Source organism: Podarcis pityusensis (assembly GCF_964106645.2).
Source record: "Podarcis pityusensis genome assembly, chromosome: 2".
Lineage (NCBI taxonomy): Eukaryota > Metazoa > Chordata > Lepidosauria > Squamata > Lacertidae > Podarcis > Podarcis pityusensis.
In genome coordinates this window covers 82,849,446-82,863,928 of record NC_138029.1, presented here as the reverse complement: position 1 = coordinate 82,863,928, position 14,483 = coordinate 82,849,446, and the positions used below count along the sequence as shown (strand labels likewise).

At 39.6% G+C, this 14,483-nt stretch overlaps 1 protein-coding gene across 2 annotated transcripts in view; it reads right to left on the bottom strand.

Annotated features, from left to right (window-relative positions):
• CACNA2D3 (calcium voltage-gated channel auxiliary subunit alpha2delta 3) overlaps positions 1–14,483 on the bottom strand; it is a 479,869-nt gene that overhangs the window by 230,453 nt on the left and 234,933 nt on the right. For both annotated transcript variants that reach the window (XM_080996726.1, XM_080996727.1), the window contains exons 10-11: positions 11,710–11,799; positions 8,513–8,626 (exon numbers count right to left, since the gene is read on the bottom strand). In XM_080996726.1, coding sequence (XP_080852852.1) covers positions 8,513–8,626; positions 11,710–11,799 — 204 coding nt within the window. The remainder of the gene's footprint in view (positions 1–8,512; positions 8,627–11,709; positions 11,800–14,483) is intronic.

Genomic DNA, 14,483 nt, shown 5'->3' with positions numbered 1-14,483 from the left:
GGCCAAGTTATCTCTGTCCAAAAGGGGCTGCAGCTGGTGAACAGCTGGAACTGGGCATTTCTAGTCATCAAGGCCACTTGAACTTCCAGCAACAACGTACTGCCAAGCTATCAACCTGCTCCTTCCAGGGAAGTCTAGGACAAGCTGTCTTCCCCCTTCCAGACTTAAGAATTTAGAACATATAACACCACTGCCTTTTAAGGATACCGCTTCAGTTTATTGACCCACATCCAGCCCATCACCATCTCCAAACACTGGTCTAGCACCTCAGCTGCCTCTCCCAGTTCAGATGGAACAGAGAGGCAGAACTGAGTGTTAACTGCATACTAATGACACCTCACTCCAAATCTCCTGATGACAGCTCTCAGAGGCTTCATATAGATGAAGCATGGGGGACAAGATGGAAGCCTGCGGGAAACCACAGGACAGCTCCCCTGGTGCTGAACAGTAGCTTTCTAGAAATAGCTCTGGAGATAGGAGCAGAACAAGTAGTACCATGTCTCCAAGCACCAGCTCCAGAAGCATACCTTGGTCAATGGTATCAAATGCTGAGGAGTAGACTGGAGGAAAAGGCTCACAATGACTCAGTTCATCTCCATCCTGCTATGGAGTAAGTTGTTCAACAGGACCTCTCTATAGAGCTTCAACTGCCGGTCACCCTTGCCATCTTGGGTGCTATGTCTGCTGCTCACTGCCTTATCTTTTTGATGCTATAACTGCTACAGGGTCTTGCTACTCTGCTACTGTGCCTTAGGGGTACCAATTACAGATAAATCAGAATAGTCACTCAAGGCTTCTATGGCATGTGAAGCTGTTGTGCTGTCATGGATGCTTCATCACTATAGTGGCATCAGGAGCAGTATGTCCCGTAAGTAACTTTGCCACGTCTGTGGGCCACAAGCAAGCATCTTGGCAGAGCCAGAAATAAGACTGCTTGTGCAGCCATGGCTCAGCCCTTTCATGTGCATAGGTTTTGTATGCAATCAAAATTAAAACACATGATCATATTCTCTTCTCTTCCTCAGACACAGATATGAATTTTCATGGGAAGTGAACATAAAAATAGGGGTGTGAACTTGATCAAAGCAAAATCATTCAAATCTCCGGGAAATGTTTATAGTAATCCACTTGTTTCTGTCACAGATGTTTCAGCTGGTACAATTTAGCTTGCGTGCACATTTACTTAAAGAAATGATTAACTGCTTCTCTTTTTGCAGATAGTTCTCACAGAAGATTGAAAAAACAAGTAGACTTCATCGCTTTCTTTTTGTTCCAGAGTATGCTTTTCTTATGAAATGAAATTAGCAAGCATATTTAAAAATATATCTGGTTCCGCACAATTGTCAGTTTTAAGGTAATTAAACACAGGCGTTTGCTATCCCCCCAAAAAGAGAGGGGGGAAAGAAAATTTCTTTTTCAGTTAAGGTGGGCATAAAAGATAACACAGAGCTTTTCCTGGGCAAGGAAGATTAACACGTAATCCATCACTTAATTGGTTGCTTTGCTGCACACATTTTTGTTTAAATTCAACATTTTAAAAAAGAGTTGACTACAGTTCCCGGATGCCATTTAATGATCATGATCATGTTCCTGGAAACAGTATTACTTGGATCCACAGCCAAACCCTGAATATTTCCTCCACCAAACCTCCATCAGACCATGTTCCTGCCCCCTGGTGTCCAGCACCTTACAGAAAGTTGCACAAATCAAAATGCATTCAAAGACTGGTGAAGGCAACTTCTCAGAACTCAGAAGGACAATAAGTTATGCCTCCTGACTATCCAAAGTTCTTTCCCACTATTATATAAAAGTAGCGATCTCTGCGACAGATCATATGGTTCCCATTTCTCAATGTGGGGTTGTTTTTTCAGCTGGTCCTTGGACTGGATAATTCCATAGCCCTTGCTGGGCATACCAAACGTTCTCTGCTGTATCAGTGCAAGATTGTAGTTCTGATTCAAACAAAATATACTCACATGGAAAAGACAACTTGTTTTCATTGATGAAGAACTGGTTTAATGTCTGGAGAGCTTCTCTTATGCCTGTTCTCCCCCTATGTGTCCCCCCCATGGGGCCCTGCTGAAATTTGAGAGCCCAAAATCCACCACTGGCAAGGGAAACAGATGCTAAATCTTTGGGTTGCTCTCTGCTGATCCAAAGGGTAAGACTAGAGCCAGTGGGTAGAAATTGCAAGAAAGCAAATTTGGACAAAGCTTTAGGAGAAATTTCCAGAGAGCTCCCTGACCTTGTTATAGACAGCCTTGGGAGGTTGGGGAGGGAGGTGTTCTCCTTCACTGAATATATTTAAGCAGATACTGGACAGTCATATGTCAGGGGTACCATGGCTGCACAATAGACTCTGTGTGTGCTTGTGACTAGATGGTCTCTAAGGTACCTTCTAATGCTAATGATTTTTCATTCTAGAAATAGAATGTAGGCAGGTAATTAACAAAAAAGCAAGATAAAAATGTATAAAATAACTAATCTTCAGCAGAAGAGCTATTTAAAAGAAAAAAGAAAAGAAAAAATAGAATGGTCTTTTGTTAGTTCAGTTGTGGAGTCAGCCTATTTTATGAAATCATAACACAGAACAACTTCACATTTCTACTATTATTGAGGTACTCATGATGGCTTCTAATTTTTTAGCAGCATGTCAAACAACAGATGGTGAATTATACAATGAAAAATTACAGTGCAGTGAGATATGTTCTCCATTAATGAGTCCCAAGTGATTCATGATTCTGAGGTGTATTTTCAAGATATGAATCCCCAAGGAAGAAACACCACGAAACAAAGACACTGCGGAGCATCCAGCCATAAATTCAACTCATCTTCCATGTTATAAACCAGGAAAGATTCTTTGATTGCTCTTAAGGGAAACCTCAGCTATTTAGATTAAAGCTTAACGGAAGTCGGTGCTCCAACGTTTTCCCATAAAAACAGAATGTATTTACTCTGATGTATAAGTCACCTCAACTTTTTATACAACCAATTAAAGTAAGAGCTGTAGAGATGGTTATGTCATAGTGCTAAAAATAACTCCAGTATTTAAAACCTTTGCACAGAACTGTATATGCTGTAGGACTTGCTTTCTGGTGGGCATGGGAAACAATCAATTAAGTCTACTAATGTTGATAACTAATTTAATAAACGCCCATCCTTCTCATAGCTAATAGTCAAATAGTGTTAATATCAGTCCCAAATATTAGGGGTCATAACGAAGATTACTCAGAATTCTGATCTTCCATTTTACACTTGTTAATGTCTGATGATTCCCCATTGCCCACCAGGCTTCTCCTCCTCCTCCTCTAATGCTGAACTCAGATGGCTCCATCAGTGGCGTAGCGTGGGGGGTGCAGGGGGGGCCGGCCGCACCGGGCGCAACATCTGGGGGGGGCGCTCGCACTCGCAGCTCTCTGCCCCTACTAAAATCCACGGGTTAGGGGGCGCAAATTACTTGCCTTGCCCCGGGTGCTGACAACCCACGCTACGCCACTGGGCTCCATGCTGACCACACTGAAGCCACCCAGAATATTATTTTTTCAAAAATACCCAGGAGATACCTATAGTATACACATGTACATAACATGAAAATTATTCTCTAAAAGGGCCCCCAAATCAGGAAAAAATTCAGAACATTATTGTGTATGTATGGCCTCACACAACAGGCTAGGAAGGCTTTTAGCAGCTTCCCACAGCGGAAGAAGTGTAGACTGTGCTTAAGATGCCCAGTGCATTCAGAGTAGGTATGATGGAAATTCCCACCAAAGATCTTTGCCACACTTTGAGAAGCAGCAGAAATATCAGGATCATAGCCACCATTCTCCTACTTGAGATCATTTAATTAGAGATGCAAGAAAGGAAACTGGAAGTTCTACATGCCAAATATGCACTTTACCCATGGATCTAATTTCCCCCTCACATCCCCAATTTGGAAAACTATATTCCATTTCACTACAAAATTGTACCAGCAAGAAAGCCCTCAAAGGGTAGATAATCATCCTGTTTTAGGTTGCAATGCCCTAGAAGGTGTCTGAATCCTTCCTTTTGCTCATGAGACACCTCATGATTCAACACACAGTACACACTGACCTTTGAAATATTCTGACTCTTTCTTAAGAAAAGAAAATCAATTTAATAACACCAGGGCAACAGCGATTTGCCGTTCCTAATGTTCCGTGCGTGTAGCATCAGCATATTACTAAGCTACACAGGGTTGGTTAACATTCTAGGGAATGCTTTAATCTCCTTGTAGATGGCAGTCTAGAGGAAACAGATAAATGGTCACTGCAGTTATGTCGTGGTCCAGCTATCCATTTTGCCAAATGGATGTTAATGTTCTTAAACATTATTTTACCCTTGTGGAAAGTGAGGGGGAGAACCATATTTACTTTTTAGAAGCTCTCTGCAGGTACTCTTGTACACTGCAGGGTTACAGTTTGTTCACTGAAATGTGGTATTTTATAGTTGCCTCAGCTCGGACTTGTATGGTGCTTTACTGATGAGTCTTTATTTTATAAAACTAAACATCTTGGTTTCTACTTGTGCAGGTTATCCATGAAACTTAAAACCATGAAAGGTCAAACTTCTGAGTTGCAGTGAGACCCTAAATAAATTTAAAAAGCAAAAACAAAACCTGCTCCATGCTGCAGAAGTTACACTTAACACACAGGAGACCAGGATTAGCCTCCTGACTGCCTTCACATGAGTCATATCTAGGTACAGAATCAACTTCCTAGGCGTCGATGACTGGTTCCCTGATTGGTGCCAGAGCTAAAGTTTAGGAAGCAGCAGTGGCAACTGTATAAATAGACTGTATAGTTTGAGCCATAAAGTGATTGTGACATGTGCATCATGTACTCCAGCAGAGACTAGCCAATAAGGCTGCTTCCCTTCACATCTTTTATAAAGGTTTTAATGACAAAATGAATAGCTGCCAACACCATCAGTGTCAAGTGAAGAAATGTGTCAGTTTTTATTATCTACACTGTCCTTCATATGTATGAAGATGCTACTGCTGCCATACCATGCAAATAAGGTGTATTTATACCATTAACATCACACAATATTAGGGGAAGAAATCCCAAAGACACAAGGCAAATAATATTTTCATATTTCATCTACTACATCTACTTTGAACTAAGTTATCATGAGGTATACAATTATTAGGGGCAACAGGGTACAATTCAGGATACCTTTGCATGGGAAATTTTACTGTTTTTAATGGTTTTATGTGGGATAAAATTTGGGGTACCTTTGCACATGGGTTTTGATTTTTTTACTCTATTCATAATGGTTCTTGGATATAGCTAAGGGGGGCAGGGAAGAGCAGCTGCCCCCTTAAATCAATAAAAATCAATAAAAATACTTAACTAACTGAGGATTTGTTTCCACCCATGTAATGGTTAATGTGTGATATAATTCAGTGTACCACTGTATAAGAATATTTACCATTTTTAATGTCTTGAATGAGATATGAATGATTCAGGGCACCTTTGTAAGCAAACCTTGGCCCTGGTTATTTTGTATCTAAGATTGTGCATCAAAGACTGCTTCCTTTGAGACATCTTCCTGCTTCCAGGTGGAAAGGGCAAAAGGGAAGCAAAAAATAAAGCCCAAAATGCATGCACAAAGCCCAGAGAAGATCAGATCACCAGTGCTGAACCCTTTTTTGAGATTAGAAATCTCACCTGGATTCACTATGGGCCACAAATACATAATGTGTGCACACGGCAGGGAGCCTCAGCAAGCTGACCCTAAGACAATTACATGTATGTTGGTCCTAATTTTCACAGGCTTCAGGGCACTAAAGTGTGTTCTTCTACAGCTACTGCCAGAAAGTCCAACTAGATTCCAGGACAGGACTTCAGCCAGCTCACATTCTGCAATCCTAAGCCATCATCTTCCAACAGGAATAACCTTAGATTTCTAATTTCGAATCAGTTCTACAAGCCCAGCCAACTTTCAACTGCGAAACTCAAAACATGTACTGTTGTTTCTGACTCAAACTCATGCATTTAAGATATTGCCTTGCCCATCTCATACCTCATACCAACACAGCAATACTCCTGAATAGAAATGTTCAAAAACATAAGCAGACCTTGAGTGGAAGTCCTTTTCTCCACAGGATTTGGAAGTGTATCTCATTTGAGTTCAATGTGCTGGTACTTGTGTACAAAGCCCTTGGGACCAGGATACCTATGAGATGGTCTCATCCCCTATTTAACCAAACAAGCCCTGTACTTTGCAGGAGAGAGAATCATGTAAATACCGTCTCAGCAAGAGGTCCATCTGTATGATGCAGGAATTGGGCCTTTAGCCTGGCAGCACTTATCAAGCCTTCAGAACTCCATCCCTTTACATATCAGACAGGCAGCATGTCTCTTTGCCTTTTGTTGTTTAGTCGTTTAGCCATGTCCGACTCTTCGTGACCCCATGGACCAGAGCACGCCAGGCAAACCTATCTTCCGCTGCCTCCCGCAGCTTGCCTTTTACCACCTATTGAATACCTTCCTTTACAAATAAAGCCTTTTAAGTTATTTTTATCCTAGTCTGTATCTGATTTGAAGCTGGTTTTATATATGAAATTGCTTTATGTATGTTTTTGTTGTTATTTTAAAAAAAATAATATTTATTAAGATTTGAAAGGTTACAAAAAGGAAAAAGGAAAAATAGAAAACAGCATATTAAGCAAAAACAGAACATCACATCACAATACAGAAAAGAAGAAAGAAAAAAGAAAGAAAAAAACCAACAATAACAAAAAAAATAAAAAATGCAATGAATCTTCCCATAACTTATCTTTCATTTACTTATTTCCTTGACCTCCTCACACCTCCCTTTTTTGTATTCTAGTTCAGTTAGCTATTTCAGCAAATCCTTTCCATCTTTTCCAGTTTTTGTCCTATATTTTATCTTAATATAATGTAACTTTAAATCATCTCAAGATGTGTTATAGGAAGCAATTCATAAATGGAATTATTATTACCTAAAAAAAATGTTTTTAAAAGGCAACTACTGACAAAGTACATCCTGCCTGATCATGCAGCATAAACGCAATTACTAACCATTATGATTCTGTTCACAGCAGCTCATTTTGTGTTTTTTATTTTGTGAATGGCAAGGGTGATTTTCTATAAAATCATCAGAAGAAATTAATTCCCGAGTCAATCCCAGACAATTAGCAGATACTCACACCTTAATTTCAACTTTACTGGGTCTAGCTGTCTTTCTCAAAAATCAGAGATACACGGCTAGAGTATAATTTCACTGTTGTTTAAAGCTGTGAAATTATACTCTAGCTGTGTCACAATTTCTATGCCATTTTACCCCAAAGTCTAGTAAAGTACCGTATTTTTTGCTCTATAAGATGCACCAGACCAAAAGACGCACCTAGTTTTTGGAGGAGGAAAACAAGAAAAAAATATATTCTGAATCTTAGAAGCCAGAATAGCAAGAGGGATCGCTGCGCAGTGAAAGCAGCAATCCCTCTTGCTGTTCTGGCTTCTGGGATAGCTGCGCAGCCTGCGTTTGCTCCATAAGACGCACATACATTTTCCCTTACTTTTTTAGAAGGGAAAAAGTGAGTCTTATAGAGCAAAAAATACGGTAAATGGGAATACTATAAAGCAGACAGATTACTAAATACACCCCATTTCAGTATTTTATGCTGTCACTGAGCTGCCCCACAAATGGTAAAGCAATTCATTATTTTTTTAAAAAAGTAAAATAGTCATGCAAACCCAGCAGCAGATTTATAGGTATGTTCAGCATGTGCAAAATTAGGGGTCCCCAAGGCTGAAGTGCTCCCAAGTCATTAGCATGGAATGATAAGTGAGCCTTTGAAATGCAACTACAGACGGTGAGTTGCCATTGTTGAATTCTATCATTACAATTTGTTGCATTGTTTCCACTCTTCATTTCTCCTACTCCCCAATTAAAGTCAGTGGAGGCTGGTCCAAAAAGGCAACCGCGACCTAGCTCTACCAAACGAAATGTCATGCACATTTCTTTAAAGTTCTCCCCAAATCTCAAAGCCACACTCTTTTCTGTCCCATGCATCCTTCCATAAATTTGCAGTATGTTTCTCAACACCATTTTTTTAAAGCAACAGCTAGGAGAAGATGCATTTACACAGGAAATGACCCATGAAAAGAAAATAAGGCTGTCCATTCTAAGTTTGGTTGGGTTTTTAAAATGCAACAAACACACATCTAATAAGATAAGAAGAGCCCTGCTAGATCAGGCCAAAGGCCCATATATTCCAGCATTCTGTTCCCACAATGGCCAACCAAATGCTCTTGAGAAGCCTGCAAGCACAAAAGTATACTCCTGGTCATTTTTAATCCAGATCGAAGCTTACCTGATATTGTTTGCTCTGCTTTTCAGTTGACAAATATCTGCCTTAGAGCACAACTCTGTTGGTCAAGGTCCCACTAGTAGAGAATATTTGTATTTGAGAGCTTGTCATCATCAGATATTGTTTCACAGATACAATATATAATGGACTTACCTTCCTATCTGGCCAATTATACTTTTCAAAAATGGCATCATAAGTGTCCACAGCACCATCCGTAATCAGCATTATGGCTTGACTGCAAATACTCCCTTGTCCTGTATGATTGAACTGGGAAACAAGCAAACAAATATTCATTGAGTTCTGGCATACTTAGCTAGGCAAATGAGTATTTGCTGTAAGAAAACCATGCTCATAATTCCAGTGTGCATATGCTTTACTGAAAAGCATCCAGTGCTATAGCCATCACTTTCCTGCTTGTTCCCTCAAAAAAAAGCAAGCTGCCAATGAAACCCCTATGGAATTTAGTACTACATCAGGGCTATAAATGTACACCTTCCTAAATCAAAGAAATGTGCAGGAAATATGCCACAATTTTGGCATTTTTTTTAATGTTAAGGTGAATGGGATTGACAATCACAATGGCAAGGGGAAAATACAACTCCCATTTTACTCATGACTCTTTTTTCAATTTAGGGTATTTATCTTCTTAGACTCCTACCCGCTACTTCCCCTGGACTCACACCTACATCCAGTCCCAAACACAAACTAAATCTATAGATTTTTCAAAGCAGATAAGACTCCCTCATCTTCTCAGGCACCATCCTGTCCCATCCTGATCCCACCAATTGTTTAGCCAGTACAGAAACCAAGGTTCCACCATAATGTTTCCCTTGCACAAAGTAATTATGTTATCTGTAATTCTGCATGATCATATTAGAAACTGGGGCATGAATTAATCTAGCAGTCAAATCCTTTTCCAGTTAAACCAACCTCCCTTCGTAAGGAAGGCAGTTTTAATAGGAGTTCTTGTAGTGCCCCGATCACCCCATCTAGAAAGAGATTATATCAATGACTGTGCAGCAAATGTAGCAACACAGTAATTGGGTAATGGCATAGATGCCAGTAAGTAACAGGAGGCTATGTTTGTTTCTTTAACTGACCCTACCTGCCCGTGGACTGTCTCGCCAGAGTGGTACATGCTCTGGTTATCTCTTGCTTGGACTACTGCAATGCGCTCTATGTGGGGCTACCTTGAAGGTGACCCAGAAACTACAACTAATCCAGAATGCAGCAGCTAGACTGGTGACTGGGAGCAGCCGCCGAGACCATATAACACCAGTCTTGAAAGACCTACACTGGCTCCCAGTACGTTTCCGAGCACAATTCAAATTGTTGGTGCTGACCTTTAAAGCCCTAAACGGCCTTGGTCCAGTATACCTGAAGGAGCGTCTCCACTTCCATCGTTCTGCCCGGACACTGAGGCACAGCGCCGAGGGCCTTCTGGCGGTTCCCTCGCTGCTAGAAGCCAAGTTACAGGGAACCAGGCAGAGAGCCTTCTTGGTAGTGGCACCCGCCCTATGGAACGCCCTCCCACCAGATGTCAAAGAGAAAAATAACTACCAAACTTTTAGAAGACATCTAAAGGCAGCCCTGTTTAGGTAAGCTTTTAATGTTTAATAGGTTATTGTATTTTAGTGTGTTGTTGGAAGCCGCCCAGAGTGGCTGTGGAAACCCAGCCAGATGGGCGAGGTATAAATAATAAATAATAAATTATTATTATTATTATTATTATTATTATTATTATTATTATTATTACCACCAAGCAGAAGACTCCTCCCTCAGTGCTGATACTGAGCCTTGGATTCCACCTACTTGGATTCCCTACTATGATGGGAAACAAGTCTGCCTTGCTGAAAATGGGGTGATTAGAGGAGAGGGTGGGGAAAATCGCACCTGCATTTTCTTTCACTTCTGGAATTACCTCTGGGGTTATAACTTGGCAACCACTAAGTAATGGTCAAATGTGACGTTCAATGGCAACTTGCTACGATAAAACCTGCCAAATCAGGGCCCATGACTTCTAAAAGTAGAAAACCCTTTCTGAAAAGGGACATTTCCTGTGTCTAAAGACACCTGTTGTTCTTCCTGAACTAAATCAAGGACAGTATGTAAAAAAAGAAATGGTGTATTAAAATACCTTGGAGGTGGGCTGTCTTCATCTCTTTATTTTAAAACATTGCTTTATTCTGTCTGAATCTATCATATTCCACAGAATAAGCTACCGTATTCTCTTTTTAAAGCAGGTGATTAAATGTAAATGCTTTGATGAGTAATATCTCCTCATATGTGTCTAGAACTTTTTTTTAGTTTTTATTGAATAGAAGGAGTGATGAAAGTCTTTTCCATAATAATAACAATGACAAGAGCCTTATAATGAACTACAATTAACTCAGTGATTCATCAGTTACCAGTGAAAATTTCGATGCATCCTGACATTTGTAGCTCTTGGTTGTGATTAACAGTCTTTGAAATGTCACAGAATTTTATTTAATTGGTTAAGACTTTTTTTAAAAAAAAGATAATCACGGCAAAGATCACATTTATCCCCAAAAGAGATAATTGCAGTTGTCACATGATATAGCAGACATTGACTGCTGAAACAAGCATTTCTGTAGTCCTGCAGAAACCTATGGGAGTTGAATTTATCAAATGTTGGGGAGAGTTTGGACATAGTTACGATCACATCTTTCAAAATCATTTGTACCAACAACTATTAGCTCTTTAGCAAGCTAAGTTATACTAAAATACAAGAAATTATAAGTGGAAATTAGTCAAGCTTAAATGCTATAGCCTATGAACCAGTCTGAAAAGCAAGACTCATTAGACTAACACAAGAATAACACATTTAAGCATGAGAATGTGCCAACCTGTAATTCTGAAGAATAGATTTACATACCACATACTGCTGGATAAAAAGAAAATTACCTAAATTATCACTGTAAAAATATAGCACAGTGTCTTTTGATACTAATCTGTATCTGTAAGGAGGAAACCATTATTTAATTTTTTTCATAGAAAGATACATACATACATACATACATACATGTATGTGTGTTTCCACAGTTTAAACCATGCTCAAGGTAGCTTACAACATGAAAAAATACAAAACTACAATATAACAAAAGTAGTTGTAAAGAATAAGTAAAACATAAAAAATGCACAAAACTTAACAGTTCCCACATAAATCACAAGGTCTGTAATAAAGATACAAAAAACTCAACAACCCAACAGCCACAACTTCCCACAACAACAAAAAACCCCAAACAATACCCCAGCCTAAGCAGGCAACAACTGAAACAAAACTTATAAAGGCCAATAACAACAAAACTTAGCAAAAAGCAGTAACTTACATCACTGAGCATGTTGAAAGCTTCAATTAAAGCTATATCCAACATTCCGATTCCTTTTGCAAAAAGTTTGTCAAGGTGCTCCCTGAAGTGCTGGGGAGGTGAGAAGAAAATAAATGGTGTTTCAATCAACATATTTGTGAAGATTTTTGCATTACACCTACCCTTGAAATCTTAAAGGCAAAATCAAGGAATGTGGCTTCTGGGACAGAATCAGGTGCTTTTTACGAATTCGGGGGGGGGGGGGAGCTCAAATAAAGCAGGTCTTTGCCCCTCTGGTTTCAAGAAGAACGCTTTAAACTTTTAAAGAAAAGTGTGCCTGTCAGATATATTTATTGTGACCATTTATAAAGAAAAAGTACCGAAGAATATGCAACAACAATAAAAACCAAGTGAACAAGTTCACAAAAATCATAAGATATATGATTCAAAGTTAAGTCCAAAGTGTATGATATAGGTTATCTGGGGACAGAACAATGGCTTCTTAACCAGGTTATATGATTCAATGATATTTACATTAACTGTTAATCAATAAGTATTTAAAATTGTCTAAAGAATGCACAGTGTTGTCTCCACAGAGAATGGAATTCAGTGGACTCATGTACAGGAAGACATGGCGGCTGTCTGGTCACAATATCAAACTTCTATTGTCAACCATGGAAAGGGGAGAACTAGGAGGAAGAGAGAACAAGGAAGGAAGGGAATACTGCTTAAGATGGCTAGTCCAAACAAAGTAGAAAGACAACGCTTCCTCAGAGCTCTGGAAGGCAGGGCCTAGGTGTGGCCTCACAAGAGACTAGCGGCATCTGAAACACAAAATGGAGGTTGCTGCTGCCTGCACTGTCCTAGGCAAACAAGACACAATGCTCTAAGTCAGCAGATTGCATACATACAACCATCACCAACAGGTGGCATAGACAAGAGGTACTATGAATACAGCACAGGCTCTGTTTTAACACAATCTGTTTGTTAGTCTTTAAGGTGCCACAATGCTCTGTTGCTTCAGATGCAACAGACAAATACAGCCATGCCTATGGAACTCCAAGATACTTGCAGTAGGATGAATTTTATTTCATATTCGTTTTGCCTGCTGTATCTTTTTATTTTCTTTTAAATGACTGAAAATGTTCAGTATGCAACAGCCCTTTCTAAAAACCAGTAATTTTTTAAAAAAAATTACACACACGAAAATATATATGAAAATGTAGCCTTTAGATTTAATAAGGAAAAGAGTGGCACACTGTTAAATAGGGTTCCATAAAAGGAAATTGTATGCACTAATTCCTTGTATGAGTTATTTTTCTAAATTTTCTCTATGAAGCATTTTTTCCTGCTCTTTAGTGAAATAATGCATTCACATGGTTTAGTAGATGAAAAAATATTATGAAACTTTCATAAGTCAAGAAGGAAAAAAATCCCTGCTTAAGGCAATTTTGAAGCATATGTTACTGCTGCAAAACTAGGCAGGTTTTCCAATGCAATTAGTGTAGCTTAATGTTCATGGTGACCCAGTAAATATGGTTCACACAGCTCAATATTTCAAAACACCTAACGGCAAAATCTTGTTGATCTAAATAAGCAGTTAAGGCATAATGAATCTTGTAGCCAAGATTGTGGAATGTGTTTCACAGCATTTTGCTATTAAATTTTAAGCAAACGTTGAGAAATATGTCTATTCCAACATGTTTCATTTTAAATGCTAGTGACATTTTATCTTCTTAACTTAGAAAGCATACCATGAATATAAAATCTAGGGACTAGAACAGGGATGGAGGTGGGGTGGGGGAGAGATCTTCAAATTTATAAAGCTATCTTGAGAGTCGGCTTCTGGTGGTTATGTTACATTGCAAACCTCTAAACTATGTTATAAAGCTGAGAAAAGGCCAAGAGAGTCCATGTTCCATTAATGCATCTTGTCCCTTCTGAAGGCAAATTTCCCTATCCTATTGCAACTACACACATCATTATGGGCACCATTAACTGTAAAGCTAAATCAAGGCCACCCAATGTGATGCACTCTAGGTGATGTTGGACTCCCATCAACCCATAGGTAATGGTCAGGAATGGTGGGAGTTGTAGTTCAGTACCATTTGGAGGGCAGTTATCCCTAGGATTAAAAATAAAATCTGCATAAGCAAGGTTTGGACAGATTAACCTTCTAGCTCTTTGTTGGTTGGCATCTGTCTGTCATAAGACAAGGGAGGAGTACACCACTGCAGTCAAACTGTTGGAAGGTTGCAGCTCCTGCTGTAGCTGTAGAGACTGATGAGGAAGAGACACGTTTTGTTGTAGGTGGGGAAGAAGGTGTCCAGTTGTGTTGCTGCAGATGCACCATGGTGTTTCTTCTCTCTGCACTCCTCTCAGCAGTCACTCCTCCTCTGGTCACTGCTATGGATACACTACCTGAGTAGCTTTTCAAACTGTTTCTCAAAATTCAAACTCACAAAGCAGTGTCCAAACCCTAGAAACTGTCCATGAAAACTCAAGGGAATGGCAAAGGCATCCCAGCATGGAATCTTTGACTACACCAAAGTCCTGTGCACCATGGCATCTGCCTTGGCATTACCACACCATTCAATCTCCAGCAGCGTTGCAATTCTGGAAAGGCAGCAGGAACACTGGTGGCTTGGTGCATGAGATATAACACTATTTGTAGCTACAAGTAGTCCCTGTGCCTTGTATGAGCGGAGGGAAGGAATGTGATGCAACATTTCAGAACTGAAAACATAAGCAGACTTAAACTTTTGAATATTTCCAATGGGGAACAATAAACTTCC